At 42.8% G+C, this 27,525-nt stretch overlaps 3 protein-coding genes across 9 annotated transcripts in view; all 3 read left to right on the top strand.

Annotated features, from left to right (window-relative positions):
* The window catches only part of LOC135495344 (uncharacterized), a 30,348-nt gene extending 15,952 nt beyond the window's left edge, over positions 1-14,396 (top strand). For 5 of the 7 annotated variants that reach the window (XM_064783835.1, XM_064783839.1, XM_064783840.1 and 2 more), the window contains 21 exons: positions 282-533; positions 794-898; positions 1,025-1,330; positions 1,581-1,811; positions 2,065-2,295; positions 2,779-2,841; positions 4,167-4,250; positions 4,636-4,803; positions 5,022-5,264; positions 5,523-5,690; positions 5,908-6,243; positions 6,486-6,653; positions 7,010-7,261; positions 7,437-7,604; positions 7,812-8,063; positions 8,283-8,455; positions 8,784-9,023; positions 9,404-9,680; positions 10,580-10,630; positions 10,856-10,948; positions 11,197-14,396. In XM_064783835.1, coding sequence (XP_064639905.1) covers positions 282-533; positions 794-898; positions 1,025-1,330; positions 1,581-1,811; positions 2,065-2,295; positions 2,779-2,841; positions 4,167-4,250; positions 4,636-4,803; positions 5,022-5,264; positions 5,523-5,690; positions 5,908-6,243; positions 6,486-6,653; positions 7,010-7,261; positions 7,437-7,604; positions 7,812-8,063; positions 8,283-8,455; positions 8,784-9,023; positions 9,404-9,680; positions 10,580-10,630; positions 10,856-10,948; positions 11,197-11,325 — 3,990 coding nt within the window. In that variant the 3' untranslated portion in view covers positions 11,326-14,396. The remainder of the gene's footprint in view (positions 1-281; positions 534-793; positions 899-1,024; positions 1,331-1,580; positions 1,812-2,064; positions 2,296-2,778; positions 2,842-4,166; positions 4,251-4,635; positions 4,804-5,021; positions 5,265-5,522; positions 5,691-5,907; positions 6,244-6,485; positions 6,654-7,009; positions 7,262-7,436; positions 7,605-7,811; positions 8,064-8,282; positions 8,456-8,783; positions 9,024-9,403; positions 9,681-10,579; positions 10,631-10,855; positions 10,949-11,196) is intronic. The other 2 variants (XM_064783838.1, XM_064783837.1) reach the window with 2 other exon arrangements.
* A 2,557-nt stretch (positions 14,397-16,953) lies between these two features.
* Positions 16,954-23,889, top strand: LOC135496021 (hydroxysteroid 11-beta-dehydrogenase 1-like protein). The gene is made up of 7 exons (XM_064785123.1): positions 16,954-16,963; positions 17,235-17,549; positions 17,902-18,134; positions 18,451-18,664; positions 18,790-18,927; positions 19,235-20,400; positions 22,005-23,889. The coding sequence occupies exons 2-6, from the start codon at positions 17,252-17,254 to the stop codon at positions 19,459-19,461; spliced, it is 1,110 nt and encodes a 369-aa protein (XP_064641193.1). The 5' UTR covers positions 16,954-16,963; positions 17,235-17,251; the 3' UTR covers positions 19,462-20,400; positions 22,005-23,889.
* A 2,585-nt stretch (positions 23,890-26,474) lies between these two features.
* On the top strand, positions 26,475-27,349 carry LOC135495691 (small ribosomal subunit protein uS17m-like). Its single transcript, XM_064784541.1, has 2 exons — positions 26,475-26,670; positions 26,792-27,349. Exons 1-2 carry the CDS (start codon positions 26,539-26,541, stop codon positions 27,074-27,076), a joined length of 417 nt encoding a protein of 138 aa, XP_064640611.1. The 5' UTR covers positions 26,475-26,538; the 3' UTR covers positions 27,077-27,349.
* The last annotated feature ends 176 nt before the right edge of the window (positions 27,350-27,525 follow it).

The raw sequence follows: 27,525 nt of genomic DNA, 5'->3' as shown, positions 1-27,525 counted from the left end.
ATTCACCGCCTATATTGTCAGCACCTTTCGTGATGGAAACGAAGCCAGTACTGGGCCAGCCCTGGGTGTTCAGGTATCCAGCCACGATTGAATCAGCTGGGCTTCACAAAACAGAAGAGGGAGGACTGAAGTGATTTGGCTTGACAGAGCAGCCAATGGCTTGAGCAGAGAAATCCAGGGGAGAGTCATAATCCAGATCAAATTGAAACGACATTGAGACACACATGTACCCACAGTCGTCACTTCTTCTTGATTTGTATTCATTTCCATTTCCATTATAGGTGATCCGTCAAGAGGACTTCATCGAGAAACTGAAAACAGAAAACTCGGAACTGAATGAGTTGGTACAGCAGCTTCAGTCCGATATGCTCAGGATTCAAGATAAGGTCCACCATGTGGAGCTCGAGTTGACCATATCTCAAGAAAAACACAGGACGTGCCAGAAAGAAGTGAACAACCGAGATCAGAACATTGTCAAGATCAAGACTGAGTTGGACACAGCTCAACAGAAATACAATGGTGCTCTTGAAGAGGTAAGGTGATTTCACTGTTAGAGATGTGAGGACTGGAGCTTGACTTCTTGAACCTAAAGCTATCTCGTCTAACCATTATATGCCCCCAGTTACCTGTCATGCTTATACCGTACCTGCATTCTGCTGTGGTATTGCTGACAAGATACGTGAAATCTTGGTTTGCAAAAACTCCAGCATAAAGGAGACTGATTGGACAGTATTCGAACATCGTATGACAGTGACTTTGATATTTCTGAAATTTGTTTGTTGTTTGGTTTCAGTTGACAATCCGTGACACAGAAGTTCAGCGGTTGAACACGCGGCTGAAGGAATGTCAGAGTGAGATTCGTCAGATGTTGTCGCAGCTTGAACTCAAGGAGGAAAAGGTATGTGGAGTGCCTGTGGATTCCGAGTTACTGGGGTCGTAGCTTTCGGATTTTAAGGATCGAAAAAGAGTTTTATTCTGTCCGTTTCGTCATGTCTTCAACCATGTGTTCTCTTTCATTCTTTAGAACAACAACAGCGAGAAGACGATCGCTCAGCTTCACCACGACCACCAGATCTCTCTCCAGGAGATCAAGAATCACATGAAGACCATCGACCAGATCAAGGCCGACCTCCAGATGGCTCGTACGTCCCACACAGAAGAGGTGGCGCGCTATCAACAGGATATCCAGATATTGCAAGAGGAAGCGGAGGCGGTCAGGAATGAGCTGCGAGATCAGCATCACGTGTGTGCAGATCAGAGGGCGGCCATCGATGCCATGCAGGAGGAGATAGGGAGGTCAAGGGCACAACTTGAGCTATCTGACTCTGAGGTAAGTTGTCCTCATGACAGCACATCCTTAATCTGAGGTGCAGTTTTATTAGTTGTCATCTGGAATCTGCCGTTTTTGAGCTGGGATGATATCTTTAACTCAATGGATGCAGATGGAATTGGTCCACTTGTGATTTGAAGCCGGTGTTTGGTCTGAAAGCAAAAGCTCAAGAGGCAGACGTACGTTGTGATCCAAGGTATGGTTGATGCTATTTGTTCTTGACTTGAGACGTGATCGTCCTCTGTTTCAGATGGCTCGTCACCAAGACACGATGCGTCACCAAGACATGGCCCTGACCGAGTCACGCCAGCGGATCATGATCCTCGAAGACCAGAGTGAACAACAGAAAGAAGTGGTGATGAAGCTGGAGGAAGGTCTCAACAACTATAAACAGAAGTATAACCAGATGTCGCACCAGCTGGTCCATCTTGAGGAGACGGTGAAGAATCTGCAGGAGAGGCTGTCAGAGGGAAGGAGTCGGGTAGGTGATGTCTGTGTCTTCTTTGCATCCAAGAATCACTCTCGCTTAGGTGCTGAGATCTCGCAGCAATCAGAGCAGTTGATTTTCTCCATAAAACAGGAGTTCAGAACTGTAAAAACCTGACACCCTGACCATTCATTTGAAAGTTATTATCCAGCAGTTGCTAATGGTATTATTGTTTTCACGGTCAATCTTATAAACCAAATTGCCACTCAGTCAACCAGTCCTTAAATTGTTTCGTGCTCTTCTTCAGGAAATAGATGCGGATTCATGTATCGAGAAACAGCAATTAGAACTGGAGAACTTCTCCAAACAGCTGGAGGACAAGGTGCATCAGATTGCACACTGTGAAGACATCATTGAACAGTTAACGAACGAGTTGAATCTCTCCCAGGATGAGTTGCGCAAGACGTACGAAAGACTCGGCAAGGCTGAGGACGCTGTTGTTGATCTCAAAGACAAACTGGAGGAAAGGCATAGAGAGGTAAGCTAGAAAAATACCTTTCCGGTTGAAAGATTCAGCCATCTTTTTATTGCATGCACATATTGCAGCCGTAAATTCCAGCCTGATTCATCCTGTGAAGCACTTTGAGCGATGAAACCACCTTGGCGTAAGTCTGGTCTCATCAGTGTATCCTGGCACAGTCGATAGAACCTCACGAGAGCTCAACCTCACGACTGAAGATGAGACATCATGAAGTGAAGATATTTAACTGGTCTCCTTTCTGTACAATGTTCCTGTAGAGACACTATCTGTACTCCTCTGTTCCATCAACACCTCAACAATACTTTCCATGAATTACTTCAGGCAATAGCCTCCCTTATACCAGCAGGGCTTTAAAACTCATCATTTTCCCAACATGCCATTGGCCATTCAATATTTAGTTGAGAGACAGCTGAAAGTGAAAAGTGAGAGAATATTTGCTCGCAATATGTCTTCGAATAAATGTAATTTTCATCCCTTTAGGAGGATTACCTTAGGGGACGATTGGGTATAAGGCAACGGTACAAATACCCAGTCAGTCAGAGTGTAAGATGTTTTATCTTGTTGCGCGAATGCCCTGCTTTGAATGTCATGCAATGGTGTTGGATTCAGTGTAGGTGTCCACGGAAATCGCCATTGATTGACGTGCAGACAATAACTGGACTGTCATTTACATGAAATATTGCTGTAGTAGACTTAATAATTGTCAAGTCTGCTCTAATTTTGTCGCCTGCATGTAATTCACTAAGAAAATAACAGACACAAGTCTGGTAATGTGACCAATGTGACAGTTGTTTGTTTATGGGTGTCGTATTGACCCTGGTAGAAATTGTGACTGACTTACAAAATGAGATCTTGCGCTCCCATAGATTGGATTGGACTCCTCACCCTCTGTTTGCAGGCCTGAAGCTTGCATTTTGGTCATGGGGAGGGAGGGGAACACCTCTTGTGATTTGTCTATATGTAAATGTCAGCCAAAATCTGCATGAAGAACACGTTTTTTGGTTATCCTGGAGGGGAAAGGCCCTGGTTTGGTTTGTTAGATGAGGGGATGGGAATTCTTCTTGCACTGGCTGTGGTTGCTCTTTTTCATTCCAATCATTGATTTTGTTCCTTTTCCATTTGGTGGTCGGCTTTCATCACAAACATGAACAATTTGGTTGCATGTGAATGCATTACTAATTAAGTCCTTTCACATAGACTAATCAGACTCTCTCTCTTAAATAAACAGTGCATAAACTAATAACACCAGCGTCAAATATCATGGAAAGTGTAATTCTGCGTGAATTTTTCTATCAGCAAATGTACCAAGCTTGTGTCACTAACAATACTGTAATGTAATGTAACGTAATAACAAACACTCTAACTTTACATGTAATGCATCTCTCAACAAAACGGAACCAAGATGTAACACACAAACATTTACTGCACTCTCTGACTCATTCACACACATCAGTCGTTTCTTCCACCTTTGATACCTGGTAGTCACTCTATGATATTCTCACTGGTGTTGGCTGCTGCAATAACAGGGTGGCAGGTTATATCAATGTGGTATGAAGACTTGAAAAGTTATCGGCGGGGTATGTTCTCCAAACCCATCTTACCACACTTCCATGGACACATCTATCTCTCTTCTATCAGGGTTTAAATAACATAAGGCTCACCATGACATAGTATCCTTTGTGATTTCAAAACGAAATAATGTACAATCTTGATTTTCTTGATACAAATGTTTCCAAAAATGTGGGACAGTGTATGCTTCTTACATGCTCTGTCAGATGTTCTACAGGCACCCTCTTGTACCTATCTGTCTGGCACAACAATAGAGCATCTTTGATCTTTGTGACAACGAGCCTTCATCTGTTTTTCAGGCCGCTCAGTTTGAAGACAAGGCGAAGCTGAATCACAGTGACCTTGTGCGGTATAAGGAGCACCATCATCATCCGGATTCTGAGGTAAGTTGTGATATAGGCCTCCTTTTGTCTTCACTGTTGTAGCCATGATTGTCACTATGGTTGAGGGTCAATTGGGTTATTTGTCTAGTGACTCTCCTATTGGCGAGGGCGGAGAAGTCCCTCACAAACTTACACTGAAGGTCTCTTTTGCGATTTCATCACGATCGTCTGCCATGTTATCACATTTTCACTGAAAACAATGTTGTGACGTAAATGGCAATAATAGAAGTCCTGTGATGAAAAAAAGGGCATCTGATGTTCCTCACTTAGGCATAAGTACCAGGGTCAAAGAATATCTGTCTCTAATGTGGCAATTGAGGTAAATGGACTTGCCCAAGGTCTCAAGTAAAGGTTGTGACTTATATTTCCTTGTTTATGTTTCCAGTACAAAGAGAAAGAGGAACACATCCAGCAGCTTGAGTACGATGTGATGGATGTGAGGAGTCAGTTGGATATTAAGACCCATCAAGTCTCTGACCTCACTGAACACATCAACGCTCTCAAGGTGGAGCTGGCTGGTCTCAGGGAACAGAAGAATAGCGCTGCCAAAGAGGTGAGGGACTGTTAGATTCTATGTGTGTCTTCATAAAGCAAAGCAATATTGTTGGGTCGTGCGATTGAGCACCATTAGAATGGTCCACCTGAGAACACACAAGAAGAAGATCCCGTTTGGAATGATACGATATTTCATTGTTTACAGTATTATTGTTTTGTTGATGAGACTGTGAACCTTTTCTGCGATGATTTACAATTTGAATATGACATTTCCAGATCTCGCGCATGGAGAATAGCCTCCAGCAGCTCCAGATGAACATGGCCTCCAGTCAACAGCGACACAAGACGGAGGTGTCCAAGCTGGAGGAGCAGGTGCGATCACTCGATACGGAGCTACTCAACACCAAGAACCATAACCAGGCGCTCGAGCAGGACGTGAATGTGAGGAATGAGCAACTCCGCCGTGGTGACCTTGACACAAAGACGCTCAAGGAGGACATCAATGCTAAAGTCGATGAGGTAATATTATATTACTTGTCAAGATATGTTTAAGATCAGATCCATTTATTTTCTGTCTGATCTGTTTGTATGCTGTCTGATCAAATCTGTGCTTTTCTTTGCCGGTCTTGTGCACTATCCAAGATAAGATCAGTAAGTTATTACTTCATCTAACTGACTTTGACTGGGGCGCGATATCAGATGATATGATGAATTTCAAGCATGTTACTCATGAATTGGGTCTTGACCGCTTGTGAAATTTCATCATATTCATTACAGATTGAAAAGTTAGAGAGCAACATTAGAGATCTGAAGATGGACATACACAACGTGAAGAAAGACCATCGCCTCGCAGAGAATCAGGTCACTGAACAGAAACAAACCATCGATCATCTGCGGAACGAAATCTCTGAAGCCAGGAACCAGTTCAGGGAGTGTGCTCAGGAGGTGAGACTTGATCAATATTGAAATTATGTCTTGAACTTGCCTCATGGACCTTGCTGGCAACTTTGAGCAAGATTTTGATTTTCATCAGTTATCTTCTATGATGGATTTGAACCTACATGTTTGATGTACTCTTTTGTGTACTTTTTGATTGTGCACAGATTTTGTCCAGTTTGTAAGGGATTATCATGTGGTTTCATCCACTTTCTTTTACCCTTAGCTCGCCCACCATGAGGAGAAACTCATGCTAATGGAGCAGAGCCTAATGACAACACAGGAACAACTCAGCAACAGCGTGACAGACGTCGTACGGCACGAGCAGACGAACAGGAAGGCGCAGACGGAAATCAAAACATTGAAAGAACGATTGGAGAGCGCTGAAGATGAGCTCGCAACACAGAAGTCACTGATCGATAAACTGCGCAAGGATCTGATTAGTACGAAGGAGGAGACCCACAATGCAGTGCAGGAGGGCCTGGCGTACAAACAGCAGGCGCATAAATTAGAGGTGGAGCTTGATGGTGCTAAGCAACAGGAAAAGATGCTGTCTGATCAGGTACGTTAACTGGTCGTGGTATTAGTGCTTGGGCAAGATACTTCACCTATCATGAGATGAAAAGATAAAGAACCTGTTAGCAAGAATCCCATTCAGGGAAAGTTTGATGTTGAACCCAATCTACAGTTTCGCTCAGTGGCCGTAGTGTCTAGTGACCTCAAATTGTGGAGTGGCATGGTTTGATGGATTATTTCTTTTTAAGAAAATCACAAATCATCATCTTTTCTCGTTTCCTCTTTCAGGTTGAGCAGCAGGATCTCCTCCTGACGCAGCTCCAGACTGAACTCCGTGCTGAGCGCAATCGACAACAAGACGTCAGCAAACAGCTGGTGCAGAGTAAGAAACTTGTCGGGGAACTCCAGAGTGATATTGACCAATATCAGAAACAGGTCAGAGAGTTGTCTAGTAAGGTAAGTGTATGTTAATAAATGTCATATTGAAGAGAGCAGTGACTGCTTTCATCGTCATAATGACGTCAGGTTTTATGTACCACATTTTGATGACAACGGTCTGTCACATAGGTCTTCTCAACAGCTGTCGTGATCATAAACCAAAGAAGCATTCCAGGTTTCAAGAAGCTGCTCTTGCAGTGCTCATTTGTGCTCGACCTGTGATGAACTAAGCAGTAGCCAGAACAGGCTTGGGATTGAGAGTCTGGACCCTAACCAGTACACCACCGGTCTCCTTGAGTTTTACAAGACGCTAAGTATTGGCTTAGCAGTTAGTTTAAGTATTGTCACACTTTCCATTGCCTTGTTTCTCTCAGCTGAAGGACCGAGAAGACCAATGTCTTGCCCTCCGAGAAGAGATCGAGATCATGCAACAGAAGATGCGATCACTGAAGGAAGACTTAGCCGATCGAGATGGTCAGTTGCGTGTCGCTAAGATGAACCTCGTCACGGCACAGAAGCAGAGTGAACATCACGCGCAGGAGGTGGAGAGATATGAGGAGACTTTGGTCCAGCTCCAGGGAGACATCGCTAAAAGCCAGGACATGTATAAACAAACACACGCTGAGGTATGTATCGTCAAAGACTGCACTTCTCAATTTCAGGTGAAATGTATGTGTCTACTTCATTCAGCTCATCCAAGATCAGACAGGTTGATCTTCATCGAACTCATTCAAACAGCCCCTGGCTCAGTGCGGTTCTGCTCCGGTCTCTTCAATCAGTTGACATCTTTATTGTTTCCAGCTTCAAGCCAAGCATCAGGCAGTACAGGACCTGAAGGTTCAACTGAGCACAGTGCAAGGCCACCACAAGGAGGCCATGGAGCAGTTGTCTGAGCGCTCCAAACAGGTGGCCACTCAGAGATCAGAGTTATCACGGATTCAGCAACAAAACAACTCTATGGCTGAAGAGGTAAGTTTAAGTCATTTGGATTTGAACGTTTGGTCCAGCTTAAGTTTGAAAACTTTTTAAAAACTTCTATGAGGGGAACTTCTGCCTGTGTAGGTTGTAGATGTATATTCATTGTGATTGGCCACTGTGGACATCCAGAAATTAGCTCATGGTTAAGTCTTAAGTGTCTGTTGGAGCAACATCCTTATGTCCATATGTGACTTTAAGATTGCAGCGTATGAGGACAAGATGAGAAAATTACGGTCAGAGCTGAAAAAAGTGCAAGACTTGAACCGGGCATCTGAAGATGAGCTTCACATCTATGAAGACCGGCTCCACGGCCTGCAGGAGGAGATTGTCAGTGCTCAGAATCGTCACAAGCAGAGTCTCCAGGAGCTCTCGATACGAGAGGAGGAAGTCATGCTGATGAAAGTGGAGTTGAACTCGTTGCAGGAGAAATACAGGAACAGAATTGAAGATGTAAGTTACAAGCCTGCTTTTGACTCGCAAGTGATGGGACCTTCCCCCAGTTGTCTTAACATGTTGTTAATAGGAGACAGCAGTGGCAAATTTCATCATGAAACATCAGTTTTTGTTATGACTCAGATTTTTTTGGTGTTGGCCAAATGAAGATCGTGACCATTTTCAAAAAATGCTTTTATTTTTGAAAAAATTTTGAATCCAATTTGACTATTCCAGAGCGACCGCCTCAAAGACGAAATTGAGTTGCAGAAACAGAAGTACCACAATGCAGCTGAAGAGATGCAGAATCTGCGGGTAGCTCTGGATGAGGCAAGATGCAACGGTGACCGCCTTCACCGTGAAAGTGAGATGGTCGTGCAGAATGTCAATACGTGGGTTCACGAGCAAAAGTAAGTGAATTGTTAGTTCTTATTTCCAGAATGGGGCAGTAGTGGAAGACGCTTCAGTTATCCAGCCACTTGGGAATCACCTGACCCTGCCTGATCTCAGATGTCCACTTCACAGTTCATTTACGGGTACTCAACATGCTCAGCCAGTGAACTTAACACACATGCTCAGTTGATGATATTGACTTGGCCTCTTTGTTGTCCTGGGGAACACCTTCACATTGGCTCTTTAACACACCTTGTTTCTTCTCTTGCAAATTATTCGTCACCGTCAATCGTGTTCAGTATCCAAGTCACTGATTTATGTATCCTGTATTCTCATATTCCACAGGCAAGCAAATGAAAAGTTGGGAACCAAAATCCGGGATCAGAGCAAAGCCATCATGGCGTTGACCACAGAGAAAGAGCATTTAATGGACCAAGTGGCCACTCTCCAGAAGCAGAACAACCGGTTTAAGAATGAGTTGGATGACCGCAGGATCGATTCAGAGAAGCTGAAGGCACTTCAGAGTCACTCGTCTCATCAGCAGATGCTGCTCAATCAGCTCAAGAACAGACTGGAGGAGCATGAGTAAGTAGCCAGCACAAGATTCTTATTGTACCGAGAGGAACTATTCAAAGGTTGGCTATGTGGAACCTCACCATAGTTTCTGAGTATTTGAACAGGGTTCCAGCTGTGTGGCCGTCGTAATATCCCACTTGCGAACTTCAACTCACAGATTTGTCGTCATCACTCTTTCATCATACGAGGCTCTTCAGCCATCAGCCGTACCGAGTTCAAGTGGGAGTCATTGTTTCAATCTACTGTTTGTTCAAAAATATCTTATGACTGATAACCCATCAAGGGGAATTTATCGTCATTGTTTTCATAGAATGGGTTCTCTACTTCTGACCAAAGACAAAGTGGGCAGCAAAAATACCTTCACTCAAGTATGTTTATGTCACTTTCAGAAACGAGCAAGATTACGAACTAAAAGACAAACTTGCCACCATTGAAGATCTCCATCAACGTTTAACACTTAACGTCAGCAATGTTCAGCATTTAAACCAGCAACTGAGTGCGCTACAGAAAGACAACATGCGTTCACGGGCCGAGCTTGAGCGAGAGACAGCACAGCGACAGAGTCTACAGCTACAGCTCGAGAGCAAGGAAGAACTGATTAAAAGCTTGAAGAGTCAGATGGAATCACGGGCTTATCAGCTGCTGCTGGACCAAGGAAGAGATGTGGTAGGTTTGCGTTGATGAACTTGTTTGGGGTGTCTCAAAAAATGTCCTATGAAATCATGTCTCTGAGGCCTTAGCGTGGTGATTTATGGGAGAAATGAAGCATTGTGAGTTGTCCTGCTTCAGTGGGTCGCTATGGAGTCAGTCCATGTTTATTACCATGCTGGGTTCAGTAAACAGGTTGAGGCCTCTATTCTAAAAGTAAGCCTGGCCTGATTCCATTGTTGTCTACTGAATTGTCACAGGGGAAATGGTACATTTCATTTAGAACAGGATTAATTGAGTGAATAGGATAATGACTCTGTGTGGAAATAATGGTTTAAATAGGACATTTTTTGTCACCAAATCAATAAGTGGTCAAGTTTATATTTCAGCCTATCCTTTGTGTTATGTATTGTGGTGTAGTTGCGCTACAGTTACTTCAGTTTAGCCTTCTTCTGTTCTGATGTAACTCATTTCCTCAGTCTCAACCTCTTAGTCTTAGTCAAAACGTTACTCTTGAGACATTAGATTTGTCAGCTTTTCACATCAGATGCCACTCGGGCAGTAGCGATACCCATGAAACTTATAGAATACCTACCGAGTTTGAAACGTTTTGCATTTTGTAGCTGTGCATGTTAGCTTTCTATCAACTTTGGTGAACCATACAGATACAAAGGGCAAAAACAAATCACACTGGATACCATGTTTTAAATTTGTTACTCCATCAGGGTGAATTTATACTCCTGTAGAACATTTGGCTTTTAAGAAGTTTGACCCAAAACTTTGCTGTTGTATTGAAAATGGTTGACCATAGTGCTCTCCATGTAGTCATGAACCTTGATCATGCTCTCTATTGTCATTAGTCTCATCGTCTGTCTGCATTGTTTACTATATCGTCTGCCTGTTTGTTGTTGTCTCAGGAGGCGTCTGATGGCTCAAGGTCACCAACCAAAGGCTTAGAATCGGAGAAGGTAAGGGCCTCACTTTCTGTCTTAGGCCTTACAGGAGAAAAACAAAATATCATTGTCAAGAATTTTCATAATCAGTAAAAAAAAAATTTCGGAAATTTTTACGAATCATCAAAATATAGAAATTTTGAATAAACTAGAAAATATACTTTAGATCAGTTTCTTGATTGCTCTGAAAAGTTTTGATAGTTGGAAGACATTTTAAACAATTTCGTCTATTCATTTTAGCTGCGGTCTGTGATTACGAATGCTATGGAGGAGTCTGGTGTGAATGACCCTTCATCGTTGGACAAATCTTACTGGATACAGAGAGTAGGAGAGGTAGGTCCGGGTCGGAGTCAAGGCCAGTCGATGACGAGCCTAGTCAATTGAAGGAGATATCTATGAGGTGAAGATGCAGTATTGACTCCTGCTAGGTTCTTTAGAGGTGCCGAATATCTGGCATTGACCTCATCTTGTGTGAGGAATACATTCTCCTCAATAGGCCAGTTACTGTACCTTTGAAGAACTACCTCTGTTGACCAGAGACTTGACAAGACAGAAATTCATGTGTTTCCTCTTCTTTTCAGTTATCCATCCAACTCCAGCAGAGCAGCGAATACTGGTCCGATAAAGTGCGCTCCCTATCTATGCAGTTAGAACGTCTTCGATCACTCTCACCAAGAGCCTTATCACCGAAAATCTCACCAAAAACATGAACAATTCATAAAGAAAGGGGAAGAGACAAGTTGTGTCCCGTGATTGGGGCAGACGGAAAGACTGGATGGGTCATCTGACCCAGGACGATTGCTCATATGTAAACAAGTTGAAGTCATGAAGTCACTTCAGCTCTGTTGAGGACATCAGAGGGTTAAAGATATGTTCAAACAACTTTGGAGATATGCTAATGATATGTTTGATTTCATGAAGCATGGAGGATGTAACACAGTACTCAATATTTTAAAATGTATAAGAATTCCAGTCCGGTGTGAAATATGTACAATCGTTACAAAGTATTTTTTTACATTTTGGCTTCTCTCCCAGTGGAACTATTTTTCTGGGATGATTATACCGGCTGGAGACGTTCCCAAAAACCTTATCTGATATACACCGGGAAGAAGTCGTTCCTAATTTACCTTCTCCGATAAAATCTTTTGTAAATGTTTTGCTCAAAACAAACCGTCCAAATTCTCGACATTCCAAATCCATGCGTCCATTTTACAATCCTCTCCATTCAACTCGTAAGTTAAGCAAAACAGATTTTTTTGTGGTGAAGTCTATTATGTTTGGTGTAAAGGCCTAGGGCTGGTTTAGCATTTCTATGTATCGGATCAAAGGTGGCAGCTAAAGTCTTGTCCCGTCTGTGCCCACGGTTCATCCCATGGTGGCAGTCTTTTTACTCTTTGTGGTGGCGTATCGCTCCTTCAGTTCCACAGTCAAATACATTAAGGTTAGGATCGTAGCTGAGCTGTCTAGGTGTGCATCAGAGATAGTAAACTGTGAGGTAAGGTGGGGAGAAGCTGTCCACCTCCCATTGCATCTTGACCCTCAAGTTTTGGACTTTACTGAGCCATCTTGGACTTGGTTGCAGAGTAATCAACAGATGCAATACCTCTGAAAGCTCGGGATGCTTCCATTGTTTGCTATTCACATACACAAGAATTGTGAATAGACGCGCAATAGAAGGGTTAGCTTTACTGTATATGAACTTGAAAAAGTTTTGGTCCTCTCTGTCCTCTGTGGCTACTGAATGGGTTACAAAATTTCGCTTTCGCTTTATTGCCACTTGTTTCGCTTGTAAAAAGGCTTGCTTCATCTTGGGGATGGTAGACTCCAGATTGCTTTTAAGAAGGGATCTGAATGCTGAAGATAACCATGCCATGTCTCCTTAGACATGATGTCTGTCTAGCACCTAAACACTAGAAAATAGGGAGTAATTACTCTTTAGTATGGAAAATATTCTTGAGAAGATTTACCTGAACCTAAAATTTGTATATTTGCTGTATTTAGCAGTTGACTATTTTATGGGAGAACCTAATATTTATTGAATTCCCCACTGTGTATATTTAAGAAATGATATGAAAGACAGGAGCTGGGCTCTACAATGTAAATAGTGGTATGAAGAATGTTTGGAAATCAATGATGAAAAAATATGGTTGTGCATTTCTGTGAAATTGTCCTCATCAAAAGATTGAGTGAACACATTATGCTTCAATATTTAATTTTTTGAGGGGGTGGAGAGTCATTATATTAAGATATGGGTTGTAGGTTTACCTGTTGACTGTTGTGCCAAGTGGTTGACCTTTGAACTTGAACATGTGACTTGATCAAGGGATCTGTTGTAGCATGGAATATAAAACTCCGCGAAAGATCATGGTTTATTTGCCATTTGCATATTCACATATCAAGAGCATATTTTTATCTGTATCAGTTGTATAATATGAGCATGCATTTACAATTTTACTATGGCAATGGCCTTCCAATGCTTTTATAGCATTGAGAGCATTTTCATCTGCGGTAGATTAGATTTAATACATGTGCCATCTGAAGCACAACTTGTGACTACCGACTGCCAAAATTATTGTAACAATAACTAGGTCAAGTATTAGTAACAATATCCATCACTATCTTCGGCAAAGTTTCTTTTGTTCCAATCTCTCAAGTAACTTCCAACTCATAATGAAATGTCTGACATGAGTCAATCCATTACTACGGTTACCAGTATTATTGTATGATATTTAAAAAATGTTTTTTTAGACACTTTAGAAATGTGTTTCAGACATGCACGGTACAGAGCCACTCACTGGGGCAGTGTTGCACTGCCAGGAACTTAATCCATGTGGACTCCATCTACTCTGTTATAATGTTTGCCGATAAGAATTGGTTGTTGCTGAATGCAATTACGAAGATCACCCTGCTAAGTTTTATTGTCAGCTCTCAAAACTAGCAAAAGCAGAAGAAACCTCGCTTTTGTTTGTTAGCTACAAAATAGTCTGACAACTAATCAATTTTCTACTATAACAAGCAATTTTAACTCATGCCCTTTCAAGACTTTATAACACAGTAGTCGGATTAAACAGATTTTTTTATTTTATCTAATACTATGTTATCTATAATCTTATTTCATACTTAGATGTTTAGTTTAACGTTATTGGCGTGTGTATTTTATAGATGTCTTAGCACAAGCTAGACTTGTGGCAACTTGGGGCGTAGATCATGTTTTATTTGGCTGCTTAGAAAACTAGTGCATTTAGCTTTAGTCTTGATTTATCTGCTGCGCCGACTGTCAAACCTGCCAACATTTTATGCAGAGAAGATGCTATAGTGTATCATTAGGCTTGGGTCTTAAACCTCATGGGTATTTGCTATATTTCCTTGCTTATTCCCCTAAAATCTCCTGAATATAATGGGTAACTTCAGTGTGGAAAATGCTACATTATGTTTTATCAGAGCTTCTAAAACTCAGAAATTGCAATGGTGGTGAGTTAGAGCCTAGTACCTTTATTTGACTTAGCAACGATAAACGCTTGTGTACCAACAACTGCACACCATACAGCTCATCTTGTAGGTGGTTTCAATCTTTGGAGCTTTTCCTGACAATAAATGCATCCAAATTTACTGAATAAGGAAGGTCCGCTAAGCTTGGATTCAGTTGAGAACTTAATTTATTATCACGAATACTGTTGATGTCGACTCTGCCTGGAATGAAAGTTGTGTTTGTCTCTTTTGACAGTTGGTCAGTGTAAAACATCATGGATGTTGTATATGATAATACAAGACAATAAATATTGACAGTGTTTTTGATAAATTCTTTGTTGTTAGATTTACTTAAGTATTGGCTGAGGATGGAATCACTTGGCCTATCAATTCCATTTGTGCCTTGCCTTGGAGGAGGAATACTCTCTGGATCATGACACAGTGCCAACCAAACGCTGAGAAAGAAGTAGGCCTAATACCAATCCAAATAAGAATTCACCGAAGAACTTTGCCCGCAGGTATAAAGCTGATGTTGCCCGCAAGTTGAAGACCAGTTAGCGGAGTCTCATGGACTTCATGAAAGAACTACGCCATTGCCATCTTCCGGGCAAGGGAGGAACTGAAAAGATCAAACGGTATTTTCTTGTCTTTTCAGTTTCTACCATGCCCTGAAGATGGCGATGGCGTAGTTATTTCATGAAGTCCATGAGACTCCGATAACCAGCTCAAAGGGGAGGGGGGATCTGCGAGGTTCGGCACTGAAGGTGTTAATGTCTCAGTTGACTATGTCCTTATTGAAACCAAACGGTATTTTCAGTTCCAACGATGCCCTGAAGATAGCGATGGCGTAGTTCAGAACTTTAAATGACTTCATGAAAGAACTACGCCATCGCCATCTCCAGGCCAAGAGAGGAACTGAGAAGACCATTTCTTGTCTTTTCAGTTCCTACCTTGCCCTGAAGATGGCGATGGCGTAGTTCTTTCATGAAGTCCATGAGACTCCGATAACCAGCTCAAAGGGGAGGGGGGATCTGCGAGGTTCGGCGCTGAAGGTGTTAATGTCTCAGTTGACTATGTCCTTATTGAAACCAAACGGTATTTTCAGTTCCTACCGTGCCATGAAGATAGCGATGGCGTAGTTCAGTTCAGAACTTTAAATGACTTCATGAAAGAACTACGCCATCGCCATCTTCAGGCCAAGAGAGGAACTGAAAAGACCATTTCTTGTCTTTTCAGTTCCTACCTTGCCCTGAAGATGGCGATGGCGTAGTTCTTTCATGAAGTCCATGAGACTCCGATAACCAGCTCAAAGGGGAGGGGGATCTGCGAGGTTCGGCACTGAAGGTGTTAATGTCTCAGTTGACTATGTCCTTATTGAAACCAAACGGTATTTTCAGTTCCTACGATGCCCTGAAGATAGCGATGGCGTAGTTCAGAACTTTAAATGACTTCACGAAAGAACTACGCCATCGCCATCTTCAGGGCAAGAGAGGAACTGAAAGGACCTTTTTCTTGTCTTTTCAGTTCTTACCTTGCCCTGAAGATGGCGATGGCGTAGTTCTTTCATGAAGTCCATGAGACTCCGATAACCAGCTCAAAGGGGAGGGGGATCTGCGAGGTTCGGCACTGAAGGTGTTAATATCTCAGTTGACTATGTCCTTATTGAAACCAAACGGTATTTTCAGTTCCTACGATGCCCTGAAGATAGCGATGGCGTAGTTCAGAACTTTAAATGACTTCATGAAAGAACTACGCCATCGCCATCTTCAGGGCAAGAGAGGAACTGAAAGGACCTTTTTTTCTTGTCTTTTCAGTTCCTACCTTGCCCTGAAGATGGCGATGGCGTAGTTCTTTCATGAAGTCCATGAGACTCCGATAACCAGCTCAAAGGGGAGGGGGGATCTGCTAATTTCGGCGCTGAAGGTGTTAATGTCTCAGTTGACTATGTCCTTATTGAAACCAAACGGTATTTTCAGTTCCTACGATGCCCTGAAGATAGCGATGGCGTAGTTCAGAACTTTAAATGACTTCATGAAAGAACTACGCCATCGCCATCTTCAGGGCAAGAGAGGAACTGAAAGGACCTTTTTCTTGTCTTTTCAGTTCCTACCTTGCCCTGAAGATGGCGATGGCGTAGTTCTTTCATGAAGTCCATGAGACTCCGATAACCAGCTCAAAGGGGAGGGGGGATCTGCTAATTTCGGCGCTGAAGGTGTTAATGTCTCAGTTGACTATGTCCTTATTGAAACCAAACGGTATTTTCAGTTCCTACGATGCCCTGAAGATAGCGATGGCGTAGTTCAGAACTTTAAATGACTTCATGAAAGAACTACGCCATCGCCATCTTCAGGGCAAGGGTGGAACTGAAAGGACCTTTTTCTTGTCTTTTCAGTTCCTACCTTGCCCTGAAGATGGCAATGGCGTAGTTCTTTCATGAAGTCCATGAGACTCCGATTACCAGCTCAAAGGGGAGGGGGATCTGCGAGGTTCGGCGCTGAAGGTGTTAATGTCTCAGTTGACTATATCCTTAATGAAACCTATCCTCAAAGATATGGTTTATTATCAATGGCGAGATCTCAAAGATCACATGACCTGCTAACGCGGATTGGATATAGTATCGACCATACTGGGGGCCCTTTCAAAAGTTGAATACGATGAACGCCTCGGCTTGTCGTTTGTTTGCCTCTGCGCTCGCGCTACCGACCTGGTTTAAGCTTTATAAGCAAAAGGATTGTAAAAATAATTTACCACCCGAGTAAAAAATGCTAACCTTTCCGTTATCTTGACCTCGCAATTTCAATATAATTTCAGATACTTCTTCAGCTGTCTTGAGAGGACCCCTTAGTTTTTGGTACTGCTGTCATAAAATCTTTCACGAATGTGTGTTATGAAAACTGTTTTAATCTTCTAAATTAAATTTGTTGATTTACCGTTTAATTTCTTAGTTGATCTCGTTAATGTTGCTAAACCTGTCAGTGCTGACATAAAGAAACCTAAGGAAGGCTTAAAAGGCATTTTGCACTGCTGACATTCACCTGTTTCTGCCCTGAGATCAGGATTTTGCTAATACACCCCCCCCATTCCAGATAACTGGGTGCTAAAGGGCTAAAGACTAAACCGGTTCGATTAACCTTTCCTTTTTGATTTTCAGTTGAACACTCTCTAAAGATGTTGGTGAAAATTAGTTTAGTCCTCTTAGTGCTCTATGTGGCGTACCGTTGGTATGATCGTTTTGACCCTGGTAAGTGCTCTGTGGCGTACCGTTGGTATGATCGTTTTGACCCTGGTAAGTGCTCTGTGGCGTACCGTTGGTATGATCGTTTTGACCCTGGTAAGTGCTCTGTGGCGTACCGTTGGTATGATCGTTTTGACCCTGGTAAGTGCTCTGTGGCGTACCGTTGGTATGATCGTTTTGACCCTGGTAAGTGCTCTGTGGCGTACCGTTGGTATGATCGTTTTGACCCTGGTAAGTGCTCTATGTGGCGTACCATTGGTATGATCGTTTTGACCCTAGTAAGTGCATGAGGAGATATGACAATCTATTCCAAGCAAAGGATCTGGGGTTCACCCTTGGGCATAGATGTCCGGATTTTATACATTTTTGCCCTATGAATACTGATGATGCTAAACTGTACCTTCAGTAATCAGTAGGGAGACCAGATTGATTTTAGCTTGGACCCAAGTAACATTACAAACAAAATGTCACCATAAAAACCCTTTTTGGCAAAATTGAGACCAAAATGACATCTTACCACACAATTCAGTTGGAATTTTCCAGCATCTAACTTTGTTTCATTCACGTGTTTGATCATTTCCAGCTATGGTGAAAGGCAAGCATGTGATAGTGACTGGTGCGTCTACTGGCATTGGTGAACAAATAGCATATCATTATGCCAGAATGGGAGCTAGTGTTGTTGTGACTGCAAGGACTGAGAAAAAGCTGCAGCAGGTTGTGAAAAACTGTAAAGAGTTTGGCAAAGGTCTTGGCAGCTCGTTTCATTATGTAACTGCTGATATGGAGAGAATGGAGGAGACTAAAAAGGTTGTAGATGTAAGTAGAAGAGTAGAACGTCTTTTGCTCGAATCGCTTTGGACCTTTTGGGGCATTGTCTTTGAAGACACCTTATGTGTTAGCTCTCAAGACTGACTACCTTTGGAGATGTGACTGGTGACCCTGAAATATATAATAAAACACATTGAGGCAGGACTAGCTCTTGAAACTAATTGTCTTTGGAAACACCTCATGGCAGAACTGGCTCTTGACGTTTTCTCTGGAGACACCTTGTGGGAGGACTAATTTTTGTTCGAGATAGTGAACCAAATGGTTGTCACATGAATGTCCTAATCTCAATGTCTCTTTCTTTCAGTTTGCAGTGGACAAATTTGGTGGCATTGATGTCCTTGTTCTCAATCACATCCTTCCTGTAGCACCTAACGAGTGGACAGGCTCATCGGACAACATCACCCTCCATGAGCGTGTATTCAAGGTCAACTTCTTCTCTTACGTCCGAATGTACTCATACGCCATGCCAATTATTGAAAAGGCTGCTGGACGCGTGATTGTGATGTCATCAGTGACAGGTAGGTTTGACATGGAAGTCTTTTTCAGTTTTTTCAATTGGCCAGAGTTGCTGACCTTTAGTTTAACAGTCAGGGGTTGCCTCGTTGTGTAGTTCTAGTCCGAAATTCTTTAACTTCTGTTTCAGGAGTTGTCAACTTTCCCCTGCTTGCAACTTATGGCTCAACAAAGTATGCGATAAATGGTTTCTTTGGTAACCTCCAGATGGAGCTTCTCAGCCGCAAGTCGCCAGCATCTATTACCAGGTGCACCATTGGTCTTATATGTAAGTACAGCACTAAATGGTTTGGTTAGAAGTGGGTGTTCATATTCATTGTGGACCTAAACTAAACTTGCTGGTGCCAATGCCAGGGCTAGGTCAGGTCCAGGTTATAATAATAAGTAGGTTGTGATGACTTCTCCAACCTGAAGACCTACATATCAGGCCAATACACCATTGAGGCCAATTATTCTGATGTGCAATTGATCCTCACGTAAGCTACTCCAGAACAAACTCTTGGGGATACCGAAGTGTTCTACATTATGTTTCACGCGAAGATTTCAACGCCTACAAGTGTTTTCATTTGTTTCAGCTACCGATAATGCAATAAAGTTCTTCCGTGAATCAAAGTTGGGTAAAAATGAAGCATTTGTCCCGATTGCGACTCCGTCCGATACGGCCCTTGCTGTGATCAAGGGAGGAACCTTGAGAGAGACTGAAGTATTTTATCCTGTTCTGGTCGCAAGGTTCGCCTCAACATTCCCGACATTTGTATCGCATATGGAACGCTTCACAGGCTGGCTGCTTAATGGAGAGTGATCATGGTGATCATGGGTCAAGTCCTTTCCTTGGATGTCCATGTTCTTGCTTTACATGTCCTCATTGGGCGTAGGTGGCAGTGGAACCCTTGGATGCTGGACAATCACTGAGAAGACCAAATATTTCATGAAACATTTACACTTTCTACAAGAGCTGTGAAGACAATTGCACAGCCTAGTCTTCCCTTACCAGATTGCATGTCATAGAAGCCATAGTATCACCACAGTTCCTGTATAAGACATCACAACTATGAGTCACTGATAAAACAAAGATTTCACTTCTTCTAATGTAATACCCCATGTGTGTTTGTGACTAACAACTATTCACGCTTGTACAACGAATATATGAAGAGATGAATCTTAACGTGACCCAGGGCCCTCACTGTGCATATTAGTCACCTAAAGATGGCCAATATAACCCCACTGCTCCTGCCTATAGTCTCCCTTTAATAGAGAGGCTGTTTTGTGGTCACTGTACCACTGACAACTATTGTTAATAAGAACGGTGAATAGGCCTTGGATGTCATTCTCTATGTTAACTCAACAGTGAACGAAAACTTCTGTCCCTGTGGAGAACGGAGACCGAAGATGCATGTCAGTCACCACCAGCGAGGCGATGCGATTGGCTGTCCGTGGACAGGCTTTGAGTGGTTGTGCCAATTGAGACCAGTCACAATCAAAATAAGTATGGTGAAGACCTAGTTGGCTCACACCCAACACATACCCAAAATAGAAATAGGGACAGCTTATCAAATGTCAGTAGTTTCAAGGGACATTCCGATTCTTGTATTGCAATATTTCAGGCAGAAACAGCAGATTAGCCAAAGCATTCGGTAATAAATCATGATATTATGAGGGCTCTCAAACTTGGGACAATCTAGCTACCATATTCGGAAAGTGGATGTGAATTATCATCGCGTAATTCTGTTGGCAGAGGCAGGTAGGTAAGACTGGAGGATACTTGTAACAATTACTGCCACTGTAAGGACGAATTGCCGGCATTTGTCTTCGGCGTTACGACAGCAGCATCGAAAGGAGCAAAATTGCTGTCCCTTGCAGCGCTGTATTTGGTGCAATTCAGTGTGAGCAAACTGGCAGATTTTAGGGAACACAGTGCCGTTGGTCATGTAATGGCTGTATTGTACTGATGATAAAATTGACTTAGTCTGTAAATGTTTAGAGCGAATCCAAGGACCATCACAACTAGCGGCCTAGTACCATTGTCCCTGTGGAGACCAATGATCTGGGTCTGTGTGTTAGACAGAGACCAGGATTTGAAGGTCTCGAGTCCTTATAGGACAATGTTTTTATCCGTCACAATACAATAGGGGTTGAAACAGTTTCCCGGGGGCCATTTAAGACTGCTACACCGGCATCATTGATATGTGCTATTCTCGTCGTCTGCGTTAGCATGCTCTGTCAGTGTACAACCAATTCTTATTGCTATCATCCTTCGAAACAAAAGCAAGTTTTCGCCACTTATTCTCCTAATGTCTTTTATCAGCTGGTTGAGTACGTCTCTACGGTTGGTCCCCCAAGCGTCTCCGATCTCCGGTCAGGGCTGTTGATTAGTTCTTTGCGGAGGACAGTTCGAATACCAGGAGACACTCGCTCAATCCTGGGGACCACAAACAAAACTCTCTCCGCAAATTTCGACGGTTATCAAATAAACAAGTTATCGGGAAGATCTTTTAAACACTTCAAACGATGCATAAAAAGTATTTCGGCGAATCTCCTTAACCTTGGTCACGCGCACTTCCTACCAACAAAGACTAATTTGGACATTGACCAAGTTCATCGCCCACGGGAATGGCTTGACGCCAAAATTCTTCTTTAAGGACCACTTGAAGAAAAATTCAAATGTCACTTTGTTTATTTCAACTGATAAGAGTCGTCTTGAGTGGAAACTATTATTTTTCTTGAAAACTCTTTCGAAGTTAGTGTAACACACCAGACTGCTAACGGCATGTACAATCCTTACATAACTTAACATATGCACCGAATAAAATCAAAGGATAGGAGGAATTGACGACAAAGTTTATTTTAAATCAGGCCGGTGAAGCGTCTCTATTGTGTGGCGACGGATTAGTATAATTCCATTGAGACTCATGTCCTTCAATTCCGCAGAGATTAAAAACGTATAATAGAATCATTTGTCCTCGGGACACTATGTCCTGACAACTTAGAACTATTACACCGGTTACTAACCATGTCCCATTTTCTCATGATCTTAGCTGACAACTCTTGTCTAAGTTTGTTGTCATAAAAAACAAACAATGAGAGTCATCTTCGCTTTATTGATTATACATGTATATCGATTGCTGTGCCCACTCGTGATATATCCTTTTATCAATTAATGTCACCTAATCATTGACTCTCGACAAACATACCTGCCTAAGACAAAACAGCGTAACTGCCATTCTATGATTTACTCAAGTATCCCGGGACATCTTTACTGATGCCTCGAGTTGAGTTGTCCCATTGACCCCGAGGACGACTTCACACCCCGGCACGTACCTTATACCTTCCTCTGTTTCTTTAAAGGCGTCGACAGACTTACAGCCAGAGAGATGATGATGTCGGTGGATGCCCTGTCACATTTAGGAAATTGGTTTTCTGGCAACAAAGTATATCAAGTCCGTTGACACCTGATGGATAGATCCGTGGAGGTTAAGTGCGAGAGGTGTGGTTTCGTCACAGCAGCGGAACTAAACGTCTATAGGACGTGCCGTCATCGGACATGTGACGAGTGTTACGAAGTGGAGGAGATGTCTTCGGAGACAGAAGGCGGGAATATCTCCTTCAACTCAAACTGTCCTGTTTGCCAGAGGCGTATTCTGTTCCAGTCGACGAGGCGGGATCAGCATTTTCCGCCATATTTCATGAGATTTGATATAATCAGGAATGGGCAGGAGAGACAAGCGCCTGTCGTCTGTGGGGAATGTTGTAATGACGATCTCCGCGCCGATGGTACAAGTCGCTGCCTGGATTGTGGCGTTTACCTTTGCGATGTGTGTGCAGACAAGCATGGTGTGGGTGGGAGACGACACAGAATCTTCACCCTGACGGAACTTCGCGAAGGAAACTTTTTTGACGAGTTCCGTCTCGTTCCTCGAGACGATCCGTCTCATTGCTACAGACATCCTGGGACACAGTTTTCCCATTGGTGCGAACATTGTGATTGCACAATATGTCTCTTATGCATACGTCATCATGACGGTCACAGCATCACTCCTTTGACACAGACATTGACTTATATGCAAACCCAAGTGAATAGGCTAAAACTGACTATAGAAGGTTTCATTGAGGACTTTGAAAAACTGACGCAAAGGCATGAACGAAAAAAAAAGTTGGTGCAAGACCATTTTGGGTATTTGAGAGACTCAATCAAATCTGCTGCCGAAATACGAAAAAGAAAGATCGATCAGGACGCAGACGAACTTTTGAGACAGGTCAGTCAAATACACGAGGATTATGAGTCAAAGTGTAAAATGGTGGAGGAAATGATGGAGACTGAAGACGTTGCCACGCAGGCGTGGAATAAACTCCTTGGTTGTTTTTTCAAAGATGGCGTCAATTTAGCAGACGACAAGTTGATTGATTGTTTTCAGTTCTTGAAAGCAAATGAAAATCTTGTTCAAGAACAGAGAGAAACAATAGAAGAAATATCCAAAAGTGCTCCAAAATTATCCGAGATCAAAAACTGTGTTTTCAAAGCGAACTTAAACACTTTCAGGAACTCTCGGACTGAGAATTTAGTGGGTGCCATTGACACGCCCATCTTGATGTTGGTTGGGGAGGTGGCGGAGGAAGGGGGGGTCTGGGTGATTGTAGGGGAAAGAGGAAGGCGGACAAGTCGGAACCAAAAGAATCTCGTAATTCCGCACTTCATGACTCTAGATTCAAAGGAATCCGTTTATGCGCAACAGAGACCAAGAAAACTTAGTTTTAATATGTTTAGCACGATTCATTAAGCAGTAAATTGCAGGGAGAGTCCCACACTCAAAGCGTAATCTTTCCCACCATTACGGAATCGGCCCCCACTAGGTTGTCAGCCATGAAATCATTCGCGTTACAGCTTTGCAACTATGGATACAAACGTACGTGTGGTAATTCGTTTATTACAATATATACATGTAGTGTTAATTCCAGCTTTCGCACTGAGGCCAATGATCTGAGGTCTTGGAAATGGAAAATGCGCGTAAACTTGTGTAACATTCTGGTTGTTCCACATCATCAGTGTGAATCGTGAGTGAGCCCTAATTGGACAGTGGGGGCATAGAGAACCGTACCTACACCCAACAGTGAGGCAAACACTGAGAGGGCAGAAACACTCAAGATATTTCACTGTCACACCGCTCCTGACCGCGTTCACAGCATCCCCACAACAAACCTCAGGCAGAAGTTTCCGTAAAAAAATTAAATTTGATATTTCGTATTGTCTTTTTTCTTTTGAATAAATGTCAACCACACTGTGCCCAACATTGTTACGTAATAATCATCCAGGCCCATATCCTCTATAGTTGAACAAACACCTCGTCTCAAGACCACGCCAGTATCATCATGGTGACCATAACCAGAATTGTTAATTTTGTGTATCACAACCCATCTTGACCACCAAGGTTTTTGCATCTTATCAATCCATGTATTTTATACACCTCGGCTACTCTCAAAGTGAGCATAAGACCATGGATGATCACAATCAAACCAAAAGCTTATGTACTGGCTGCGACACAGACGGCATTTCATGGATGACATATTCTATGCAACTTTCACCCTACACTCCGGACGCAGCGGTTTCTGTGGCGCTGCAGCTCGGTTTGTGAAAGTGTCTCCAATGAAGGAAATACAGCTGCTTGGGAGCATATTCTTGAAGAGTCTCAATCCGATTGTTGGGTGGGTTGTCTCTGCCACCGGTGAGGAATGAGGATGTCCCTGACCGCATGATGAAACTCTTGCACTCGGATATAGTAGACCAGCGGATGGACGGAAGAGCTCATCAGGATTATGATATTCCTGGCAATATTCGTCTCCTTCTCCAACTGCAATGACGTCATGTAGAATATCATACCGACAGCGAACCAGACGATCAGATGGCTTGCGGCGACCATTCCAAGGGCCAAGGTGGCCTCATCTAGTGCCTCCCTTTTCTGTGCAAGGGGGATTACTTCGCAGATTACATCAGCAGTTGCGTTAATTGCTATAACCGATGCATCAGCACTGACAGGTCGCACCATGGAGGACGGTTCCCTGATCGCGGACCTTGATGCGTAGAATCGGACTCCAAGTGGCGATCGGGAGTTGTTTCTTCCTTCTGCTGCGACAGGTTCCGTTGGCCGGCCTGGCGTAACTGCTGCCGACTTCTTCTTGTCGACAAGCAGGCATCCGATGTATGTTATCACCGTGGAGACTGCTACCACAGTAAATGAGGCCCAAACGATGTTGATGAATGTTGGACAGAAGTATACTTCATGGACGCACACCATTTCGACGGGATTCGTGAACGGATCGAATAGAAGAATCTCGGCAGCGACGGTGAAACATATAGCAAACAACCAGGCGAGAAAGAGCATCATCAATGTGTTGGAGATCGTTACATGTAGCTTGTGGAAGTCTGGGAAAGTGATGGCAAGAAAATGTTCCGTCAGTGCCATGCTGACACTCAGCATAGACGAGACGAAGGTTATGCCATACGCCGTTGCTTTCACTCGGCAGAAGTTTTCATAGTTCTCTGGCATCGCTGCCATCACCAGACGACCAACTTCAAAACTCACCACCACGACTGAGAATAAGATATCGCAGAAGGACAAGTTGGCCAACAGATACCAGCGCCCCACATGGAAGGTTTTATTTTTGACGACAGTCCCGATAAAGACGGCACAACCAAGTACGACGACGATTAGAAATATCACGTAAAAGACTAATGGGATAGTCGTGAAATATGTCAAGTCGCTTTTTATCTGGTGAGCGCACGAAGCATCCGTCGCGCATGACAAGGGCCCGGTCTCCAAAGGCCCCATCACAACTGCTCCTAGCTTTAGAATCCAATTGTCTCGGTTAACAAAAACGTCCTGAATGTGTCTGCGCAATGATGATGAAGCAATATTATTTTAGGTATCTCCAACCTCGGAATTGTTTTTAATGTTTCTTATCCAACCACATGAGCCTTATATTTCCTTATTATTGTCCTCAGTCAGTAGCATCCAGTCAGACTCCAAATCATAAACCGTATCTTCGCTCACGCAGGGAAATCATCAATCGATCAACGTCGATCGACCCAAGGGGTGTGCTGTAAAACCGGAGACAGAGGTAACTGATACAAAAATTTTCCAGAAAGTGTTAGATCTGAGAGACGAGTGCTCTCTTTAATACTGTATGTGACGCATAAGGCGCATGGCACATTATCACATGAAAGACCTCCACTGGCGTTATTTCATACGAGACAGCCAACCACGACGTCGCGGTAATAGCACGCAGGCCGACATGAGATTCAGGCTTTTTTTACTCCATCGTCATATACAAAATATGGAGAGGCGGAGAATATCGGTGACTTTGCGTAACTTTTGACCTACTTGGTTCCTGCCTAGGCCTGTAGACTAAAAATTAGGGAACTGAAAAACTGAAAATATCATCTGACATGCTGAAAACTCATTCATGAGCTGTTAAACCGAACATGAATACTGCCATTGGCAGCTGCTACCGTCATTAACCGCAACGGCCCTTGACCATTTTACAGCAATGACAATACTGTGACATCACATGGTCGTTATCTTTCGTTCAATTTAATTGCACTATTTTAATTAGCGTGTGAAGAAATTCAGTGGACAGTTATCCCACAATCCCTGTATAAACAAGAGTTATGAATAACTGTCCACTGACTTTCTTCACACCTAACGGCAATCATAATATTATTGTGACACTTGAAGACCGTGCGAAGCGTGTAAAAACGGGCCATATGCAATCAACCACCGACAACCACAACAGTGGAAGATCGCAGCCACGGCCGATGTGGAATTCGTCCCAAAAACTACCCTTTATTTTTTTAACTTGATAAATTTTTCAGAGATTCTGTTTAAAAATGCCGATCAAGCTGCCAAAGTCAAAGTCTATACTGTTAGTGGGACAAGTGCTGAAGCACATAGGACAAGAGAACAAGAGAACAATTAAAGTTCGCACAATCAGTATGGTTTTGGACGATTATTTGAAGATGGTAAATAACCTTGGTTATTTTGATGATGGTTACTCAACTTCCATTTCTATTTCTTGGTCCCACTGGACATGCTTCTGTGGTGCATCTGCATATTCAATTCAAGTCTGATTTTCCCTTTCAGTATTTCAATAAAAGATCTCACTTCTGGGCAGACGACATCAAGGAAGAGTGTGAACCTGGTGACCTTGTTCTCATCAAACAACTCTCAGAACCAATCCGAGCTGGAGTTACCCATGAAGTCGGAGAAGTCGTCTTTCAACTTGGCCGCAGGATGGATCCTCTAACTGGCATGAGAATATATGGTGGTGTATATTCACAGGACGATCTACCAAATCCACATGAGACTTTAAAGAAACATAACGTTCCGATCCCAGACTGGGCTAAAAATCTCACAGAAATATTATGATGTTGAGATTATTTACATCTTATGTGACTGCGGAAGACTCTGTTCAGAAAAGTTTTCACCAAAGAAATTATTGTGAATGGCAACTTTTTAATGAAAGACAGTTCATATTCTGAGAATTATTGTATTGTATCACTGTTGGAATGATGTCATTAATAATTGACACGGTGGACAAAGGGATGGTTCAACTTTTCACGAGCTTTATGGGCCGATTGTGATCCATTTTGAAGCGTGAAGCAAGGAATATAAGAATATAAAGATAGCCTTGGATTTGTACATTGTCTCTTTGTCACCTTCTTTCAAGTCGGCCAATTCTTGTTGAGAGTTTGTCAGTGTAATGTTTCAATTCAGATGGTCATTTGTGTCACAGTATGCACATCCCAAGAAACCCACTGTCGTCAATGTCCCAGGATGTGACTTGAGAAGTGGACAGATTGTGGCCAATTGTCTAT

This window comes from Lineus longissimus, chromosome 11 (genome assembly GCF_910592395.1).
Source record: "Lineus longissimus chromosome 11, tnLinLong1.2, whole genome shotgun sequence".
Classification (NCBI taxonomy): Eukaryota; Metazoa; Nemertea; class Pilidiophora; order Heteronemertea; family Lineidae; genus Lineus; species Lineus longissimus.
Note: the sequence above shows the minus strand (reverse complement) of the source record. Positions and strands in the feature narration are given on the sequence as shown.